The sequence below is a fragment of the Rhynchophorus ferrugineus genome, unplaced genomic scaffold (assembly GCF_030347505.1).
Source record: "Rhynchophorus ferrugineus isolate W39M unplaced genomic scaffold, kcgeb_rfMv2 rfM9, whole genome shotgun sequence".
Taxonomy (NCBI): Eukaryota; Metazoa; Arthropoda; class Insecta; order Coleoptera; family Curculionidae; genus Rhynchophorus; species Rhynchophorus ferrugineus.
The window spans coordinates 20,165,386-20,185,659 of record NW_027472588.1 but is presented as its reverse complement, the minus strand read 5'-3'; the positions used below and the strand labels follow the sequence as shown (position 1 = coordinate 20,185,659).

At 30.9% G+C, this 20,274-nt stretch overlaps 2 protein-coding genes across 3 annotated transcripts in view; one reads left to right on the top strand and one right to left on the bottom strand.

Moving 5' to 3' along the window:
- LOC143202341 (uncharacterized) overlaps positions 1-6,850 on the top strand; it is a 34,007-nt gene extending 27,157 nt beyond the window's left edge. The window contains exons 1-3 of one of the 2 annotated variants that reach the window (XM_076413807.1): positions 4,914-4,990; positions 6,312-6,540; positions 6,591-6,850. In XM_076413807.1, coding sequence (XP_076269922.1) covers positions 4,982-4,990; positions 6,312-6,540; positions 6,591-6,784 — 432 coding nt within the window. In that variant the 5' untranslated portion in view covers positions 4,914-4,981 and the 3' untranslated portion in view covers positions 6,785-6,850. Of the gene's footprint in view, positions 1-4,913; positions 4,991-6,311; positions 6,541-6,590 lie in introns of those variants that run through there. The other variant, XM_076413808.1, reaches the window with a different exon arrangement.
- Positions 6,851-9,462: 2,612 nt separating this feature from the next.
- On the bottom strand, positions 9,463-15,720 carry LOC143202336 (uncharacterized). Its single transcript, XM_076413801.1, has 3 exons — positions 15,615-15,720; positions 11,936-12,119; positions 9,463-10,177 (listed from the first exon to the last, which is right to left on the bottom strand). The coding sequence occupies exons 1-3, from the start codon at positions 15,633-15,635 to the stop codon at positions 9,630-9,632; spliced, it is 753 nt and encodes a 250-aa protein (XP_076269916.1). The 5' UTR covers positions 15,636-15,720; the 3' UTR covers positions 9,463-9,629.
- Positions 15,721-20,274: the final 4,554 nt, after the last annotated feature.

Genomic DNA, 20,274 nt, shown 5'->3' with positions numbered 1-20,274 from the left:
AGTTTAATTTTAATAAAAAAATTTATTATTAATTTCGGAACTGGAACTTATCAAGGCAAATAACGTAAATTTGACCAGAATCGATTCGTTTATGGTGACTCTGTGACCGTAACTGGAATAATAATTTTACAACGAATACTAGAACTTTTAAAGAATTAAAGTGAGTGAGTATTCTAGACAAATGTGATAGAATATTGAACAACATTAAGTAAAAATATTATCAGTATAACATACTAACGACAAGAAAATTAATAAATGCAGATAATTACTCCTTACTAATTACAATAATAGCCCAATCGCCAGTTGTATGACTGTGAGAATAATATTATTGAAATCAAAGGACGTATATTTACTAAGAAAATTTATTTAAGAAAAATCAAAATTTTTTCGATCGCAAACTTACTAAAAAATTTTACGATGATAATTTGAAGATATAAAGAGAAATCCATTTTGACAGGGCTACCAAAATATTCATTTTACATAGTTGAACGATATTTTTATAGACTGATATACACAATAAACAAAACAAATCAGGTCCAAACTTAAATATTATCAAAATTGTTATTTACCTCGATATTAAGTTAATTACACTTAAGACATAATTAAAGGTACTTAAAATTATTTCTCCTTGTAATATGTTGGTAAATAAGACATACCTTTTTAGACATATCCCAACATATTAAATTTTCCTAAGTGTCTAATTATCTCCTTAATTTTCACGTTCTTAAACTAGTTATATACTTAGTTTATTTTGCTTTAGTTGGCTTCAATGGTCACACATAGAGATCATAAATTATCTATACGTTAGTATTATTCAAAATTCCCGTAGACTGGTGAGGTATAATTTATCGAACTATTTGATGCGCAAAAAGCATGTATTTGGTAATATTAGCTTTTCTTTAGTGATACTGTTGCTATGTCTTTCCTTACAAGATTTAATTTTGTCTTTAACTTTTTCTACCTTAAAACATAAACAAAAAATGTGTTCGGAGTTTTTACCGATATATTTAAAGAACAAATATAAAATTATTAAAATAATGTATCAATAAAAATTGTAAACACTAAATCTCTAATGCAACGAAACGTTGGAACTACAAAAATTATGAAAAATATTTTGTTTAATATATATTGTACAAATAAGTGAAAAATGATCAGAAATTAATATGTAAATGTGGTAAAATGTATTTTTAAAATGTTTAAAACATAATTAACTAAAGATGCAAAAGTATTAAGAGTCAACTAGTCATAGTAATGATTAATCAACCAGCAAATCCCATTATAATTCGTTAATTTAATTTGATTATAATTGGATTCAAGGAGATTTAAGATGATTTAATACGTTTTCTTAAATATTAATATTTTCTAAAATATATCATGATGTACTCTCTTAGTTAATAAATATACAATATAAATAATTTAATGAATGTATCTACTATTTCACATCTTTTAGTAAAAAAAACGAAGAAGGCACTTCTTCTGTATAATCCTTGGGCAACTTCAGGTTTTCAAAACTAGCCATTAAGTACGTCCATCTAGTTACTCCACCTTAAAGACGAAAAGAACCAGTTTTAGTTGTTGTGAATTTGCACCATCGACTTTCTAGCTACTCAAAGTACTCTTACCACAAAGTTAACGATTTTTGTATAGTCGATATACAATATTTTAACATATTTATTATTTATGTTTATATTTCTGTGATATATTTTACCAAATATCATTTATAAAAGGGGGATATTGTGTTTCAAAAACGTTTTCAATGAGCATTTTAACAATATGTCTATATCCTTTAATGGTATTTTGTTTTCAATACCGCTAGCTGAGCTAGAGAATGTGTTACATCTATCCTAATCAGTGGGCCTTAAATCCATGTTTTTAATATTAAGCCTACCGATGATGAGAATTATCTAAAAGAAGAGAGAGACGACAAGACAAATTAGGGTATTATAAACCGACAGTATACCCTTACAGCTCTCACTGCTCATATATTCTCATTTAGAATGAATACGAATTTGATGAATACATGAGTTCAATTTGGTAATTGATAAATGTATATATTTGTTCTTAGGTCAGTTTGGAAGTAATTTGCGACTAACCATTTAATGATGAGCCTGATGTCGACTTTTTTATCTGAATAATGTTTACAATTTAACCTACCGTCAAGATAGATGCCAACATACTTTTCTGATTCTGATTGAGGAGTTATATTTCTTGAGTAATATAATTAGAATAATATAATAACATTTATCAATTTTAATTGTTAGTTCCTTTAACACAAATCATCTCGATTGGTCAGAGCTGATCCCGCTACACTCATATTCGAGTTATACTCCACGATCTTCTGAATTTTATGTTAATTTTTAGCCTAGAGTTGCGATTCAATGAAAATAGTACTTCTGGTTTTGCATTAGAGTAGTAATTAGCACGATAAAAACTGCTTTCGAATTCTCTTAGTTTGAGTTTATATGGATCCTATTTTTTAAATACCTATGACCTTAAGGCGGTTTGAGATTACTTAGATTGGGTATTAATTCAATATTAATTCAGCATTAGAACTTTACTGTCATCTCTTCGCATTTTTTGTACTGTTGTCAGAGTTGCTACCTTTAGCTAACCAGGACCAATGTTTACAATATTTAAAGAGCATCTGAATTGGATCAAAGATAGTATAAATTAATATGTAGGTTATTTATGATAACTGGTGATTATTATAGATATTAAACTATTAAAAAATGTTTACATGGGCACTTTTTATTTTACCTAATGCATAATTTCTCCTGAATTACACTTTGGAACTTCTAATTGATCTTCTAAAGATAATTCGATATTCGTTAATATGCCCAAAACTATCCAACTATAAGTTTACTTCATACACATACAAATACTTCATATATAATATTAGGTGTTCAAATGTCTATATTGACTTTTTAGTCTCGATCCCCTAACAGTTTTATTTCAGTTGCTGATGTAATTGCTTGGTATTTAATTTGGTTTAAAGCATTAATTCCTATCTTGATAAATTGGACGATCTGTCTTTTATTAATTCATTAGTCATGATCAGCAAATATGAAAAATTAAATACTTACTTACGACCAAAAACGACTTTAATAAGTGAGATGACCTTCCTCAAGATAGGCCAGTAAATTTAATCGAACGCTAACTTTATTTAGATCACCACAAATCACTGTCATAACCATTGTTGCAATAGTGTTTCTATGTTGGTATTTAGTTAGATGAAAATTCTTTTGAGATAGTGAAAGTAATAGTGATAGTGAAAATAAAAAATCACCTAAAATCTTGAACCTTGTTGAAACAATATACCCATTTCATTTAGAAGTAGATCAATATCATTCTTCCTCGAAATACCCAACAAACCAGGCAGCAGAAAGGATTCGACCTTCTGGGCTACCACCTGAGAAAGGAACATGCATAGTAAAATGTGCTACAAAATCAAGTCAAGCCCATTCATACATGTTCATACTCGGAACGGAACATCCATGTCAAGAATCGTCATTGTCAACCGGTCATATAAGCGCGCAGTTAACATTCCTTTGCTTCAATACATCTTCATCATTGTATATTGATCACACGACTCCAGCAAATCGAATCATATACATACAAACCAAGCGACCTGTAAGATACTTATTTTTCCATTTTTTAAGTTTTGGCGTATCATACTATTTTAACCGACTTGAAAAAAGAAGGAGGTTCTATGTTCGACTGTATATTCTTTTTATGTACCTTCACCGATTTCTCCGTCGATTATGGACCGATATTCAAAATTCTTTTTTTTTATACGAAAGAGTGGTGAAATCCGGAGAAATCGATGGAAACCTTCAAATTTCAAAGGCACGTACAAATTTTCAAATATTTTTTATCTAAAATAATCATATATATAGATATTTGTGCATAGTATTATTGCTGAACTGATGTGACGGGGGACCAGAAGTCGTTCAATGCAAAAGCCGTTCAGTTAGCTTCTTAAGCACTACCCATATGGTATCGAAAGCCGTAGAAATATCGCAGGCAACTGCTTCTGTGGTTTAGTGATTAGAGTGTACAGCTCACATGCGGAGGTCGTGGGTTCCATTGCCGGTAGGGGCTACGGCTTTTTGTCCTTGTTTTATTAGAACGTTTGTCAAATCACCTAGACTAGGTAGCGGGCCCTGAGATCTGAAGTGTTCCTTATTTTCAATCATTATTTCTTTATTCCTATTTTTGCTCATACGGGCTGGACCTACCCATTGTAATACTTAATAAAATAACTGCGTAATTTATTGAGTAAATATTTAACAAAATATTAAATTTTGTTAACAAAAAAATTTAACCGATTTCAAAACATAAACAAGGAACTCACTAAAAAGTAAAAAATAATCATACTTTAACTTATTTCAAAAAATAATCATACTTTAACTGATCACTTTGAAGTCGGTGCCAAGCCCAAACAACACAAAAAGAATAATATAATTTTGTGACATATACACAAAATTAAATCACGAACAAAACAAATATAATTTGTTGTTCTTACCGACTTCAAAGTGATGAGTTGGTAGTAGTTAAAATAATATTGTAAAATATATCATAAAGTAGGAATAATGATATTAGTATATATCATATTTAAGAATCAGTTTCATATATAATAAGATAATATAATAAGATATCAGTTTTAAGAACAAAGACGACCTATGTATAAAAGAACAAGTGAACACAAGTAAATAAATCAATCGCTATTTACCGTTGGCGAAAACTGTCCTCGCTTGCTAGCGATAAAACTGTAATTAAAAATCTAGTTTTTCTTTTACCGATACTGGAGCACTAACCAGTACAAAGGAATAATGCGTTGCTTATCAGGATTCTCGCATTTTCCAGTTTCTTTTTTGTCCATCTTTTTTATTCCTTAAGGTATAAAATATACCCTACAACCTTGCCGGTGAGTTAGTTGTGTCCGACACTTGTCAGCCTTGCTTATTACACGTACTTGAAAATGTTCTCGGTAAGATAGCTATGATGATACTTTACGTTTAAGCGTTTTCGCCATTATATTAGATATAAATTTATTTCCACTTTTTACTTTTATTTTATCATATTAAATGACACAATTTAATAATGTATACTATAAACATATTTCCGTCGCCGAAAGAATTTTATATTTTATTAAAATTGTGTTAATCTAAATGTTAGTATATAGTAACCAGTAGTAAGTAGTATCATTATCGTTTTCTTTTCAAGACACACAAGAATCGACTCAATTTTATATAATATAAAATGCACTTAAGATAAGTCAGTTCACTTAATTTCAATGTTTTTACTGACATTTTTCTTCTACTATTTTTTGATCATTCTTCTTCTCTAAAGTCGACTTAAATATATTTACTTTCGTATCATTTAATATAACATGTTTTGGTACTAGTTTAATTCCCCATTTTTGTAGCTATAATATACGTAAATCTTTCTATGAAAGCCATAAAATATGCAAAATGTACAAAGAGTCTACTTAAGTAACTACAAAATTATTAAAAATATTGATGATCATATATAGTAACTATATCTAATAGTAAATGTTTCTATATATGGAGTCTTTCCATTCATCTGATTAATCTCAAAGCAGGTTTTTCTTTGCTTCTGACAAATTATTTTCTATCCCTAGACAAAAAGAAATATTTCCACGATGGATTGTAAGTGAATATAATAAATATATACTACGATAAAATAAAATATATGAATATATCATGAAATGGTCCAGGAAACCATGGAAATTGACCCCAATATTCAAATTATTCTCTACATTTGTTGGAATGATCACAGTGAACAACGACGTACTATCAAACTTAAATGAGGTCATCAATATTGGGTAGATGGTAGATAATATTAACTGGACAATCATATGAAAAACTGTTACAAAAAGAAACAATGGTTATAGCCTCCAGAAACAAAATCCTGCAAAATTACGAAAATAGATAGATAAATATATATTCTTAAATCATAATTAATACACTGTAAAAAGAATGGGAAATACCTATAAAATATATTGAAAAATATTTTCCCTACAAATTCCTATTCAGGTGAATTATTATTAGAATATTTTGGCGAATCAAATGATATTAATACTTTACTTTTAGTTAAGACTACTGTAGGGGTTTGAACTAAGGATGATGAAAAAAAAAATATATATATATATAATAAATTAAATTGTTTTAGTTATTCTCCGATATATCGATATATTAGTGGAGCTCTATAATTTATAATATTATTATTAGTAATAAATAATTTTAAATAACTTTTGAATTCAAATAACATTCACAAAATATTTATAGGTTACTGTTGTGGTCCTATCAATGTTGGCTTTAAGTCACGCAGAGTCAGTTGTGCCCGTGAAAACATCTCACGTAGATGTGAGAAGATCTGGTGGCGAGTTTTCCTATAACATACAAGAAAACCAGGGAGTTGCTTCTGTTGATTCCCATATCCCTATTCTACAACCTCAAGTGAGAGCGGTACAAATTACTAATAAATTTGGACCAATTGATCAGCATAGCAATGAAGGTACTTTATACACAGTTTTTGATGAGCTCTATTAAAAAAACGTATTGCAGGCCAAACAAGTACCAGTTCAGATACATCTATAAAGAGTCATACAGACACTAAGGAAGGACACGGAGAACTGGCAATAATTCCACAGCCTATAATTCCCTATACGTATTATTACCCTTATGCACCTTACCCAATACATCAAGTAGCCAAAAGTCATATTCTACCCTACCCTTATACTCTTATCAACACGCTATAATGAGATCGCAGCTTAAATTATGTTAAGACACGTTTACAGTAAAATAAACTAAATAGAATAGGAAAACTTGGTGATTTATTTCTTATATTCATTAACGTCAAAAAAGAAACTGAACTACTTACCGAGTATATAATTATTGGAAAGATTAAGTAAAATCAAATACACAAGTTTAAATGGTATTGGCCATAAGCAACCAAAAGCTGTTAATAAATAAGGCAATTAAAATATTAAAATAAGGTAAATTGGGGTCGAAATCGACATCAGCAGTCCGTTCAGCCAGATAACAGTAGTCAATAAATTAAATTTATTCTATTTTTGACCATTAACGACCCCTTATTGAATTAAAAATTGCAAAACAGAAATTCTCAGAGGTTGAGCTGAACCCTTTATATCGTATGGGTATTTGTCCCAAAATTCTTGGTGTCGCCTTTCGATTTTCACTATATCTTGGTGTAGCCGCTCTCCTTGCTAGTCGCTTGTGTCGCCCAAGTTTTATGGAAAAAATTGGATAAATGATGGAAATACAGAAAATATATTTTGAGAAACATTCGAGCTCATGTGGAAATTATTCAACAAATTGTCGATTACGTCGATTAAATCGAAACTAAATGCTTTCTTCCATAACGAAATAGTTTTCATTGCTCTTCGGTAATGAAAAACATTCTTAAGCACTTTTGCATTTGTATCTAGACAAATTGCCAATTGATCACTGTCAGTGCGTAGAACTTACTTCGATATTAATGGTACGTCAGAATATTTATACTGTGCAATTTTTTTGCATTTATATCGACGGCATTCATGGATCAAAGGATAAAATGAAGTATACATTTTCACCATTTGACTACCTACAGCTTTGTTCTACACACATTATATAACAACTTCGGCACCCATGGCTTGTCAGTGTATATTACATAAAAACTAATGTACTGCAAATACGCATCTTTGAGGGTATTTGTCATGATTTTTCTACATTTACTGAGTATATAACTTTGTTGTCTCTGCTTTTTCACACATTCCGAAGCATAATCACAGCATAAAAATAAGTTCCAAATAATGTTTACTATAACGTCGTCAGCTGACAGTCCTTAAGAGCGCAGTGCTGCCACCATGTGCAAACTCGAAAATTAGAGGCAATCTTGACAAGCATTTATAAACTTGTGATGTTAATTTAAAAATGTTCAATTACTGAATGAATTTGAACAAAAAACCTGCTAAATGTATATTTATGAATCTAAAAATGTTATCAAGACCCTGAAACCACGTAAGTAAGAAAAGGGAAGTTTAAGATAGAGATGAATTTCATATTTAAACAAATACAAGTATTAGTATGCATTAGCATTAATTATAATAAATATATCATCAAAGATTATTTCACAATTCTATCAATTTTAGAAAGTTAGAAATGAACTTTCGAACTTATTTCTCTTGTATAGCTGTATAATTGGCTTTTGACTTAACGAAATATATTGCCTTTGTTTGTTTTATGACTTCTTGACGAATCTCAGATTTGTTTCATATAATATGAAATATATAAAATAAGGTTAGACATTGGCATTCATAGAAGTACAATTAGCAAATGTTTCGATCGTTTATGTACCATAATATCCACAAAAATATATTGTATACAAAGTTTTAATATGTCACACCTTCGTTGTAAAGAATTAAAATGATAGAATAGGATTCCTCTAACAGTCTTATTTTAATTTAACTTCTATTACTTTTAAAATATTTAACCACAAAATAAAATACTGAATAATAAAAAAAATCTATGATACTAACTCAATGATATTTAGACAGATAAGTGCGAAGGTCTCAAAAATAATTTAAACTAAACTAAACAAAGAGATCGAACGAAAGATATCTAAAAGGTGTTATTAATGGAAAAGGGTTGAACTTTGTAGGTCTAGTGAAAGGGAATAAGAGATCCAAAGATGTATAAAATATAAACATGTGACTTAAAAATAAAGGTCTCAAAGCTTCTAGGAAGAAAGCTTTTCGAGAAGCTCCAATATTTGAATAATCAATAATAAGAATTTTAATCAGCAATATCCAATGGTAAAAATGCAAAATAACAATGTAAACAACTATTAAACAATCTAGCCTAACTGTTAAATAACATAACAGTTTTTCATTTAGCATTATAAAGCTATTTACTGAAATGCTCAAAATTAAGATTTTTACTTTTCTTGTTTGATGTAAAGAAATCTAATGCGAAAGCCTATGGAACACTGAGTAAGCATATGGTACTGCCTCTCCGTCATATCCCAATTGTCGGCATTTCTTCAATGACCAAAAAAAATTAATAAAAGATAATTAATCAAAACACTTACTTGAGGAGAGCTTAACAGTTGCTATATCAATTATTTCTAGATATTTACATGTAATGATAAATACACAAAAGGAAGAAAAACGCCTAGAAAACGAATTGATGAAAAATTTGAATGATGTACGATCGATCATTTATAACCATTTCAATATCGATATTTCATTGCAATGATGTAAAGTAATTTGATTAATAAATAGGGTACCAATTTTTCTCACTGTATGATTTTAGACAAAAACAATAATCAGAATACATGTAGATGTTCAGAATTAACTTGACAAAAAAAATCCATGACGCTATTATATCTTAAATGTATAATATATAAAAATATTTTGTGTATCTAAAATATGTACCATTCAATTATGTATATTTTTATTTACTCTTTGTTGAAAAACTATTACAGAAATGTATTTATTTTTTAAACACCTGAACTGTCGTATGCCTATTTAAATAATACAATCGTTTGAATTTTATTTTTAAACCTCGTTCTAACAAACAATTTTGACTTTATAATTAACATTATTATTCACTTGGATCTGTTGTATCTGCACCTTCATAAAATTTAACATCGTCTTCAGTATTTCCATTCTCCTCAACAGGTTGTTTCGACACTTGTTCGGTTTTTCCACCAGCATATTTTCCTACAGTAAAAAGCGTATTGGGTGCTTCAGAAGGAACCGCAAATAGAGCAATATTGCCTCCTGTGATTTGAAAACCTTCTTTATCGTTCGCCTTATACCTGAGATCGTGGACACCTAAGTCGTCGGTATACGAGAAATAACCTTGGGTGTTACCTTGACCATCTCGAGCTTCCTCTCGTTGGTGATTACCAGTATTAAACACAAAACTGTACGGTATATATTTATCAGATGGCGACGATCCAAATATTGCGGCATCGTTAACACGTCTGTGTGCGTAAGGTATATCCGCTTGGCCAGATATACCCAGCTGCCCTCCAAGAGTAAACATAACACGATTTAGAGTATTTGAATTTGGTATCCTTGGTGGTAAACGAGATGTAGGACGCCGTGGTGGTATTGATTGTGATGTTAGTATTGGGGTAATATACCCTGAAACAAAACAGAACGTTAATTAGACTTTAGAGTTAAAATCGCACTGACAATTTATTTAACAATTAACATTTTGTTACAATAATGATAAATATATTAAATATATCAATAGCTTATCAATAACAATATTGAGAAGTTATTTAGTAGCCCAATTCAACGGCAAAACGGACTGGATGAAAACATATTTTATGGGGGCAAAATATAACATACATATATAATCTATAGTAGTTTAATGGGGATGGGGGAATAGGGGATGTGTTTAATATGATATGATATGATAAGATGATAATATGATCTATAGAAATTTCGGCTTATTATACACTGGAAATATTAAAACTAGGACAGTAAGCGATATACGTAGGTAGTTAATATAAGCTTAACGAACAAATAATTCCAGTTTTTCTTAATGACGAAAAGTCTCTCTAATTTAAAAAAAATTAAAACATTATTACTACTCCTTGTCGATAAATAACTACTTCTGTAGTATCTGGGTGCATCCACAATACTTCTCAGGATTTTATTCAAAAGTACTTTTATTATGTTGATGCTACTTATCAGAACACCATTATCATCAGAACCGTTGTTAATATTTGAAAGAAATAATTTAACATACATGATCAGCTCGAACTCGCCCAATTTGATGAATATGAAAGAACTGTTGTCAAGACCACATACATTTTTGGTCATATAATTCATCCTCCATATAACCCAGACATTCGGATTCGCTTGTTCCCTATCCGACTATAGTTTGTACCTATCTTCACAAAACTCTCTCAGTCGTATAAAACCGGTTTTAAAAAGGGTTTGCGAGAATCACTTGGTTCACATTTAGTCCTAAAGATCTCAAATTGACGAAACTTTATGTATAATACATGTATACGTAGTATACATTAAAACAACCTATCCTAATTGTTAAATTTGATGGCTCTGACATTTCTTTACATAAAACAAGAGTTTTCCATTTTTTTAATATTATTGCGTTATTCAGTCTATCTCGACGCTAATCCTGTAATGCTTCAAATATTCGACATTCATTACTTTTTGTTTGATCATAAAAAACCTACTTCTGAAGCGCATGAAACATTTTTAGAAACTTATGAAGATGTTCCGTTATGTGCCTTATATCTCAATTACCAGTTTTTATTTAAATTATTTTACAGTAATAATTTTGATATCAAAGAGTTTAGTGATGTCAGACAGCTTAGCGGTTCAGATGAAAAGAAGAAAGTCGACTACCAGACGGACTTACTGAAATTACCATTTCGAATTATTTCAAAATATCGTTATTTCATTACTTGCCAGCTAAGGAAGAAGATTTTCACATTGAGGAAGAAGTGTGAAGATGGATTGATGATTGTATATATAACAAACCAACATACTTCTTTCGACACGGTATCGCCTTATTGCCAGATGTATGGGAAAAACTTGCAGAAAATGTTTTACCAATTTCACTCAAAAGCCTTTTTAAAGTGAATGAATTATCAAAATACATGCAAGCACCTGATACAGTAATGGAATCTAATTTTAATATAAAAGTGAAAAAAGGTCATTACTCAAAATGACGCGTATAATATTTATTAATTTTTGAAACTTGAATTAATAAATTATACACAGAAAAAGGCGAAAATACTTTTTACCCAACTTACTATTTAATATGCAAGTGCAAATATACTGCTGCACAGGCTGATGGTTAATGTATGTATTAAATATATTATAAAAAATAGTAACTCGTAATTATACAATGTTAAAAATACATACCTCTATCATAACCTTGAGAATGTCCTTCATTATACCTCAATACGTTATTTGGAAACCCTTCTGGCGTCGCGAATGCACCATTTTCAGTGTTGTAACCGTAACGGTAACCACCGTTTTGATCCGAAAAAAAGTACTGGTAAGCTGCACAGTCCCGGAGACATACATCGAAATAAATTGTTAGTAACTGTAAATGGCAGATAAAATTAAATAATCATTATCATCGTTCAATATAAATAAAGATAAGTATGTCAATAACAGTCACGGTCAAAAATAATACACGCTTATGGAAATATTTCTTGAATATAAAAGCTATAATTGCTAGTGTTTTCGAAATGAGTCATTTATGTAAATAAGATCTTAAAATATTATTTTAATGAAATATGATTATTGTGTATATTGTATTTTTTATCATTTATATTATTAAGTTTATATTTATTACAACAAAGCTTTATAGTATAGTCAAAGATATATATATATATATATATATATATATATATATATATATATATATATATATATATATATATATATATATATATATATATAGTCTTTATTTATGACTCTGGAAAAGTAAATTTTTTCCTTTAGTTTCTTAATGTCCTGGTAAATAATATTCTTTTATTCAAATTCCTATGGAGATCACTAATTATTAGGGCATTAATAATACTTCCCCATACTTTATTCTAAAGCCGTTGAATTAAGTGCAGAATGCTCTTATTGGCACAAACCCATATCTTGATGCCATATGTCCGTATAGGCTTAATGATTTGCCCGTAGAGTAGTATTTTATTTTATGTTGGAAGGCAGAATTTCTTCCAAACAGCCAATACATTCTTCTAAATTGAATATTCACTTTTCCTTTACTTCTTTACGTAAGCCTTCCACAGCAACTTCGCCCGTATCATCCCTAAATATTTTACTCTGTTAGCATATGATACTTCGATATTACTTATTTTAATTAGTATATGTGGATTTCTCTTATATGTAAAATTGACGTGAATAGAGTTAGTCTCATTCAAATTGATGCCCCATTGTTTGATCTAATTTTTAACTTTGTTTAATTATCTTTACAAATTCATTTCCGCTTCTTCTATAGCTATATATTATGTACACCACGTCCAGACCGGCCCCAACAGACTACCTTGCGACACTCCCCAGTATAAATACTGGACCACAAACACAACTATAACTAAGTAGAGATTCTATCCAGGGATTCGATTTCTTTGAAGGATAGTGTAATAAAGCTTTCGGTATCGCAAAGAGATCAGCTGTCAATACTAAACCCTCTTTAGAGAGCTTGAAACGGAATGCCCGGTTGTCCATCACAAATACACTGCCAAGTCCGCTGCCAGACTTGGAGCCATCAGTATATAAACCCGGCCCGGCCTACCATAGTAAAACCCATTTTTTGGCAAAATTGGTTTTTTTATTCAACATAATTCCCTTCAAGGGCGATACACTGATTATAGCGACCCTCCAACTTTTCGATACCATTTTTGTAGTACGATTTGTTCTTTGCTTCAAAATAGGCCTCAGTTTCGGCGATCACCTCTTCATTTGACGAGCATTTCTTCCCAGCGAGCATTCTTTTGAGAGCTGCGAACAGGATATAATCGCTGGGTGCCAAATCTGGAGAATACGGTGGAATACGGATATGGGGAAGCAATTCTAATCCCAATGGATTTTTACCACCGTTTTTACTGACGGTGCATTGTCTTGATGAAGCAGCACTTTCTTTTTCTTGAAATGCGGCCGTTTTTCGGCGATTTCGTCATTCAAACGGTCCAAAAACGCTATGTAGTAGTCACTGTTGATGGTCCTTCCTTTTTTAAGATAGTCAATGAAAATTATTCCATGCGCATCCCATTCCATGCTACAGTCATCCACTCGGATGACTGTAGATTGGACTTCGAAGTGAAATGATGGAGAAATGTTTCATCCATTGTCACATATCAACGCAAAAACTCGAGTTTATTACGCTTGATCATCTTCAAACACTGCTCGGAATCATCAACTCGTCATTGTTTTTAGTCAAAAGTGAGTTCGATTTTTTAAATGTTTTCGTCGGTAACAACGGCACTTGGGCGTCCACTGCGTTCACCGCCTTCGGTGCTCATTTCACCACTTAGCATACCAATCCTTGATAGATTATTTTCCTGGGGCAGTGTCCGTAAACTTGGCATCAAGCCAAGTTTTGCATCAATTGTATTTTTGCTCTTCAAAAAGCAATATTTTAACCAACACGCGAAATTCCTTTTTATCCATTTTTTCACAATAACAAAAGTTGCTTCACTCAAAATGCTATAATTCACAAACTAATGATCCGACAGCTGTCAAATTTATACACGCATCTTTTGAGAGTTAGGGCTTTAAACATATGTTTGTGGTCAGGGTTTATGAGGAGGGTAGTGAAGGTCCAAGGGGAAAATTGGGGTAGTGGACAAGAAGTGGATGCAACAAGTTAATTCCAGCCCTGAACAGAAAATCAATAATCATATGAGAGGAACGAGAAGAGTAGTTAGGGATAAGATGGTCTTATCTTGGATGACTCCAAGTAGAAGTCAGATTAAAGGCAAGCGATCTCACAGTGAACTTCAGTGAAAGTAAATCCCTACGATAAGAAGGAGGTAGGGTGGATGTAAGATGTAAGTTAATTGCAGGGGAGGATCGAAAGGCACCCAGCGATATTCTAAGTGTAGTATTTTGAATGGTATTTAGGAATTTGAGGTAAGTTGGAGCAGCAGCGGCGAAGAATTTGAAGTTATTGTCTAGCTTAGGAAGGGTTATGGAGGAATATATTTTAAGTGTGGTTTCCTGGTCTGCACCTGTGTGCCGGTTAGTTAGCCAAAGCAGAATTTTCATGTCTCTAGAACAGCGAGTTTTAAGTTCGTTGATGTGGTGCTTCTAAGACAGCCGGCAGTCAAAAATAAGCCCTAGGAACCTTATACGATCAACAGTTCGGATTGGAGTATCATTAAAAGAACTTTTTTAGAACCCTTTTATTTTATTCAATTACGAACAGACATCATCTTGCCTTACCCTGAAGGCTCTATTCGAAATATCAGATTTAACAATTCTAAAAACTGGTTGGACAACATCTTACTTAATTTAACAACTCATGTCCTCATGTCACTCCTTATCAAAAGCCTACGCCATATCTAAAAGAACAACAGAACGAATGAACTCTTGTTTCTGCAGATGATCTTTCAATTAAATCTGTAATTTTTGGAATTTAGTCTATAGTTGAGAGTTTTTCCGCTGATGATGTAGAGATATAACAGTGTATTTTTTCAACATAACAATTATTTTATTTATCTGCTTGATTAACTTAACTGTTATAAATTTAATAATTTTCTCCAGTTTAAATGATATATTTTTAACTTACTAATATTTTGAAAATTTAGTAAAAAATTTTAGCTTAAACTTTCGATACTAATTAATTTTGTTTATTTAAAATTTAAAAAACAATCAAGCTTAAGTTCACAGTAAAGGCTTCTTCATAAAATATTTAGTATACATTTAGCATTGTAAACAAAATTAATATTTCGCAATAAATTCTTAAATAAACCTACATTATAATAATAATAATCAAAACATAGGGATTAATATGTTGTTCTAGTTAATATATACATAAATACGTAATAAAATATTTTACGAAAAAAAGAGTATTAAAACTTACCAATAGTTTGTTTAAGGACATCTTTAGCACTAACACGTAATATATTTAATTATTCATTTTTATATGACACGTGGTAACTGAAAAATGTTAATAGTCATCATACACTGCTAACCTGAAAAAAAGTAGAATACCAACATCTTATATAATTTATAAGATCTATGTTATTATTTATATTATAAAATTGAAAGATATTAATTATATAATACTGCCTACATCAGCTAACTGGGACTCAAAGATAGTCACCATTACTCAGAACAGTCATCTGAAAATCTGAGATTTTTGTAACATATACGTCACGGACGCCATAATAATGTACGATCATAAGAAACTAAATATTTTGAAAGCTATTCGCTTTCAGTACATCACCGATGACGATTTAATATATCTATATATTATAGAAGTAATTATAGAAGATCGAAGTTTTCCATATTTTTTTGATTATGTACATATGATATATACAGACTGTTTTCTTAAGAGTCATAAAAAAGTTCCTATAATAGGTAATGCATACATTTTTAATATATGAGAGTTCGGATTTTGACCGAAGAAGTAGAAGAGAGAAAGTTTACTCAATCTTGGAATGTTTTTTCTAATATTATATGGAGGAGTGAATGGGAGATTCATCAAAATAAATTTCATATATAAACTCATAATGAAATAAGATATCGATTCTGCTCATCCTCTAACACATAATACAATTTATTTATTTATCAAAGGCTTACTAGAACAAATCTTTCTATTTCATAATTAATTGCAGCCAATTTAGTTGTACCCTAACATTTGTATCGTTTGATGGCATTGCCTCACTAAGCACGTGAACGTACATCTTTTGTGGGAATAGTTTAGGGTATAATAAATAATTACAATAGGTTTGGTAGTATATAGGAACATAATTTTATTTTGGTAGTATATAGATCATTTAATAAACTCCTTCCTTTTCTAAAAAGTTTCATTTTCATTTTCCATATTTGTACTATTAGATTAAAGGATCGGACAAATTGATGAATGGTGTATTAATCAAGATAGTGCACAAGAATGACATGAGGCTGAATCATGATTCAAATTTCTCAGATCTTAGATACTCGATGTATGTGAATTAAACAAGCTTCTTAATTCCATCAAATTTTAACACTTCCTCTTATCTTATTATTTTTTCTCAAGATAAACTTTTTAACTCATTCATTTTACGAGCTCATGCTTTCCTAAAACATACAAAGAATGAACTATACATGAGTATAGTTCATTATATATGAATATAACACCATTATATCAGTAACTTCAACCAGAATAGTTGAATGTTGCAACTAAGCCATATCGGTTATACTGGATCACTATAGTGCGTATGAACTGAGAGAATAGGGAGAGCTAAAAATAATAGAATGATGATAAAGACTACGATGATGCGTTACAAATTAATTTAATGTAAAGTACAAGTTGTTGTTGTTATAACACATATTATATATTATTTAATGAGGTGACGTAACGAGCGATGCGTTTCATTAGGTTTTCCTTTATATCTTTCCGTTAAAATAAAATAGTTTTCAAGAAAAACAAAAGTATTTCCTTAAACCCCTACACTTTTCATAAATCTTATCCACTAGTTGAATAGGATATCGAGATACATATGTCTCTTAAGGCCAAGGCGATTTTCTAATAACAATATTATTTACGCAACCATTGAAGCTGAAGAATACAATTACAGTATTAAGTACAATCTATTCAAAATAACAGTGAACTACATCATCAAGATGTTTAATGTATTTCCTGTCGCAATTTGTAAGTTCGTTTTAGAATCAGACAATATTTTCCTTCTCATTATATTCCAGTTAAAAAGAGATACAATGCTGTCTGATACATTCCAACATATAACCGAAACAGGCTACGAAAGTCGTCGGTTATCAAATGTGTGCAAAATTCCTTCAAAATATTAGTTATAATAACTACAGGTTATAAACCGTCAAACGTTGTTTTAATGCTTGGCTTGTTTTCAGTCATTTCAAATCGCTAGCTTATTATCACTCTGATTAAAAATGCTGAAGCCAGCCATCATTTACACTGAACAGGAACGATATAATGGAGGCCCCCATTGACAGTAAAATGCGTTAGAGAGATATGAGTTTAATTAAGAATTAATATTAACTTGCTGCGGTTTTTATTGAATACATTTTTTAACATGTTGCTGAACTGAATATTGGTATGGGCACAGTTATTAAAATATTTCAAAAAATTAATAATATAATCCTGAATTCACCGAAAACAGACTGATCTCATACGAAGCGAGTAACGAATCATCAGCTTGGTGTTGACCCTGTCTCTAAATATCAAATATATAAAATTTATAAAAACAGTGACTAGTCTTTTCAATATAGACATAATTTAATACAATTATTTCAGAGCAAACTGTTAGTCGGGAAAGCATCCAATGCAAGCTTAGCCATATACAGTTCTTTGAGGGTTTCTATCAGACAGGACATTCTACACTGTTGGATAATATAAAATCTAATGGTGTAAAGATAACCCATGAAGAGGTCTAATCGAATTCCAGACATTGCATTTAAAAGGAAATAATTTTTAAAGCACATAATAAAATCAAGGGAGACTTATTATTTCAATTTTGGTATTTAAATGAGATAGTGATACTTCAGAATGGGACGTCGGGTGAGTCATGGCAAGATGACTATTAAAACAGTATCAAGACAACAACATTAATGGAAAAAGGTAAATGTTGGAATAACAATTGATTAGGTTTTATTAGTCATAATGTTTATCAATAAGTCAGCAGATATATTGTTCTTCATGCTGAAAACAAGAATGGTTAATTCGGTTTCGACACATGAATTCGATCAGATACATCGAAGAAAAAATTGAAAAATCATAGAATTGTAAACAAATGTTAGATATATTGGAAATTAACAGCTTAGTTATTCACTTGAATGAAACTTTCTGGGCATGGGATTACAATTCAATGTTGTCAAGACATTGTGATAAGAGACACGGAAAAACTACTGAAGGTAAGTATATATAAAAAAAGAAAAACCCTATTTGATGAAAGGGGGATTTTAAAATATAATTAAAAAAAATTCAATTAAATATGTCAGATGGCGTCCTATAAAACTTAGCCTTGCTAAGGTATGCTTTCTCAATACAAATCATATAATTAATTATTATACACGAGGTTTACGAAATTTAGAAAATATAAAATTATAGTACTTAATAATAGGTCAATTGAAAAGTCCCTGGTCTGACACATAGATGGCGCTACTAGAATTAAATCCATATTTTTTAGTTTTAGTTTTAGCCCTAAGCCTCATAAAATGCGTATATAAATTTGACAGCTGTCGGATCATTAGTATCTGAACTATAATATTATATATTTTATTTGAGTGAAGCAACTTTTGTTACTGTGAAAAAAATTGATAAAAAGGAATTTCGCGTGTTGATAAAATATTGAATATGGAAGAGAAAAATACAGCTGAAGCAAAAATTTTTACTTTTCTGTTTCTGGACACTGCCTCAGGAAAATTAACCATCAAGGATTGGTGTGCTAAGTCTAGACGTGGTGAAATGAGCCCCGAAGACGGTGAAAGCAGTGGACGCCTAAAAGAGGCTGACGAAAACATTTAAAAAATCCACAAAATGATTTTGAATGACCGTAAATTGAAATTGAATGAAATAACAGGCACTCTAAAGATATCAACTGAACGTGTAAATCATATCATTCACGAATATTCATTCACGTATGAGAAATATATGTGCAAAGCCGCGCGAGCTCACTTTTGATCAAAAACAACGACAAGGTGGTGATCCGGAGCAGTGTTTGAAGATGATCAAGTGGAATAACCCCGAATTTTTGCGTCGACATATGGCAATGGATGAAACATGGCTCCATCATTTCACTCCAAATACAATCGACAGTAATCCGCGTGGACGTGGACACGATGAACTCGCTCCAAAGCGTTTCAAAAAGCAACACTCCACTGGCAAGGTTATGGCGTCTGTATTTTGGGATGAGCATGCAATAGTTTTCATTGACTACCTTGAAAAAGGAAGGATGATCAACAGCGACTATTGCATAGCGTTACTGGACCGTTTTAAGGACGAAATCGCCAAAAAACGGCCGCACTTGAAGAAAAGGAAAATGCTGCTTCACCAAGACAACGCACCGTGTCACAAGTCAGTGAAAGCGATGGCAAAAAAATCCATGAATTGGGCTTCGCTATTTTCCAGATCTTACCGCTAGCGACTATATGGTATCGCAAAGTTGGAGGTTCGCTATAATTAATGTATACACCTTGAAGGGAATTATGTTGAATAAAAAAAAATAATTTTGCCAAAAAAATGTGTTTTATTATGGTAGGCCGGGGAATTTTCAATTGGCCTATTACATCTGAACAAATATTTATTTGATAAATTATTTTTAAGATGGCTAGTATAAAATTGATACATTTAAATTTAAAATATGATGCTAATAAAATGTTTCATGATATTTAATTACTCCTCTCGATCAACCTGGTTTAATTCTCTTCGATAATAACGTAATTGCTTTATATCTGCATCATAAATTATAAGACAGACCATTGCAGGACAGTCATTAACAACATAATTTGAACTGCGTTTATTTTTTTCCAGCTCTTTTTCTAAAAGCAAATAACTAGCTCTC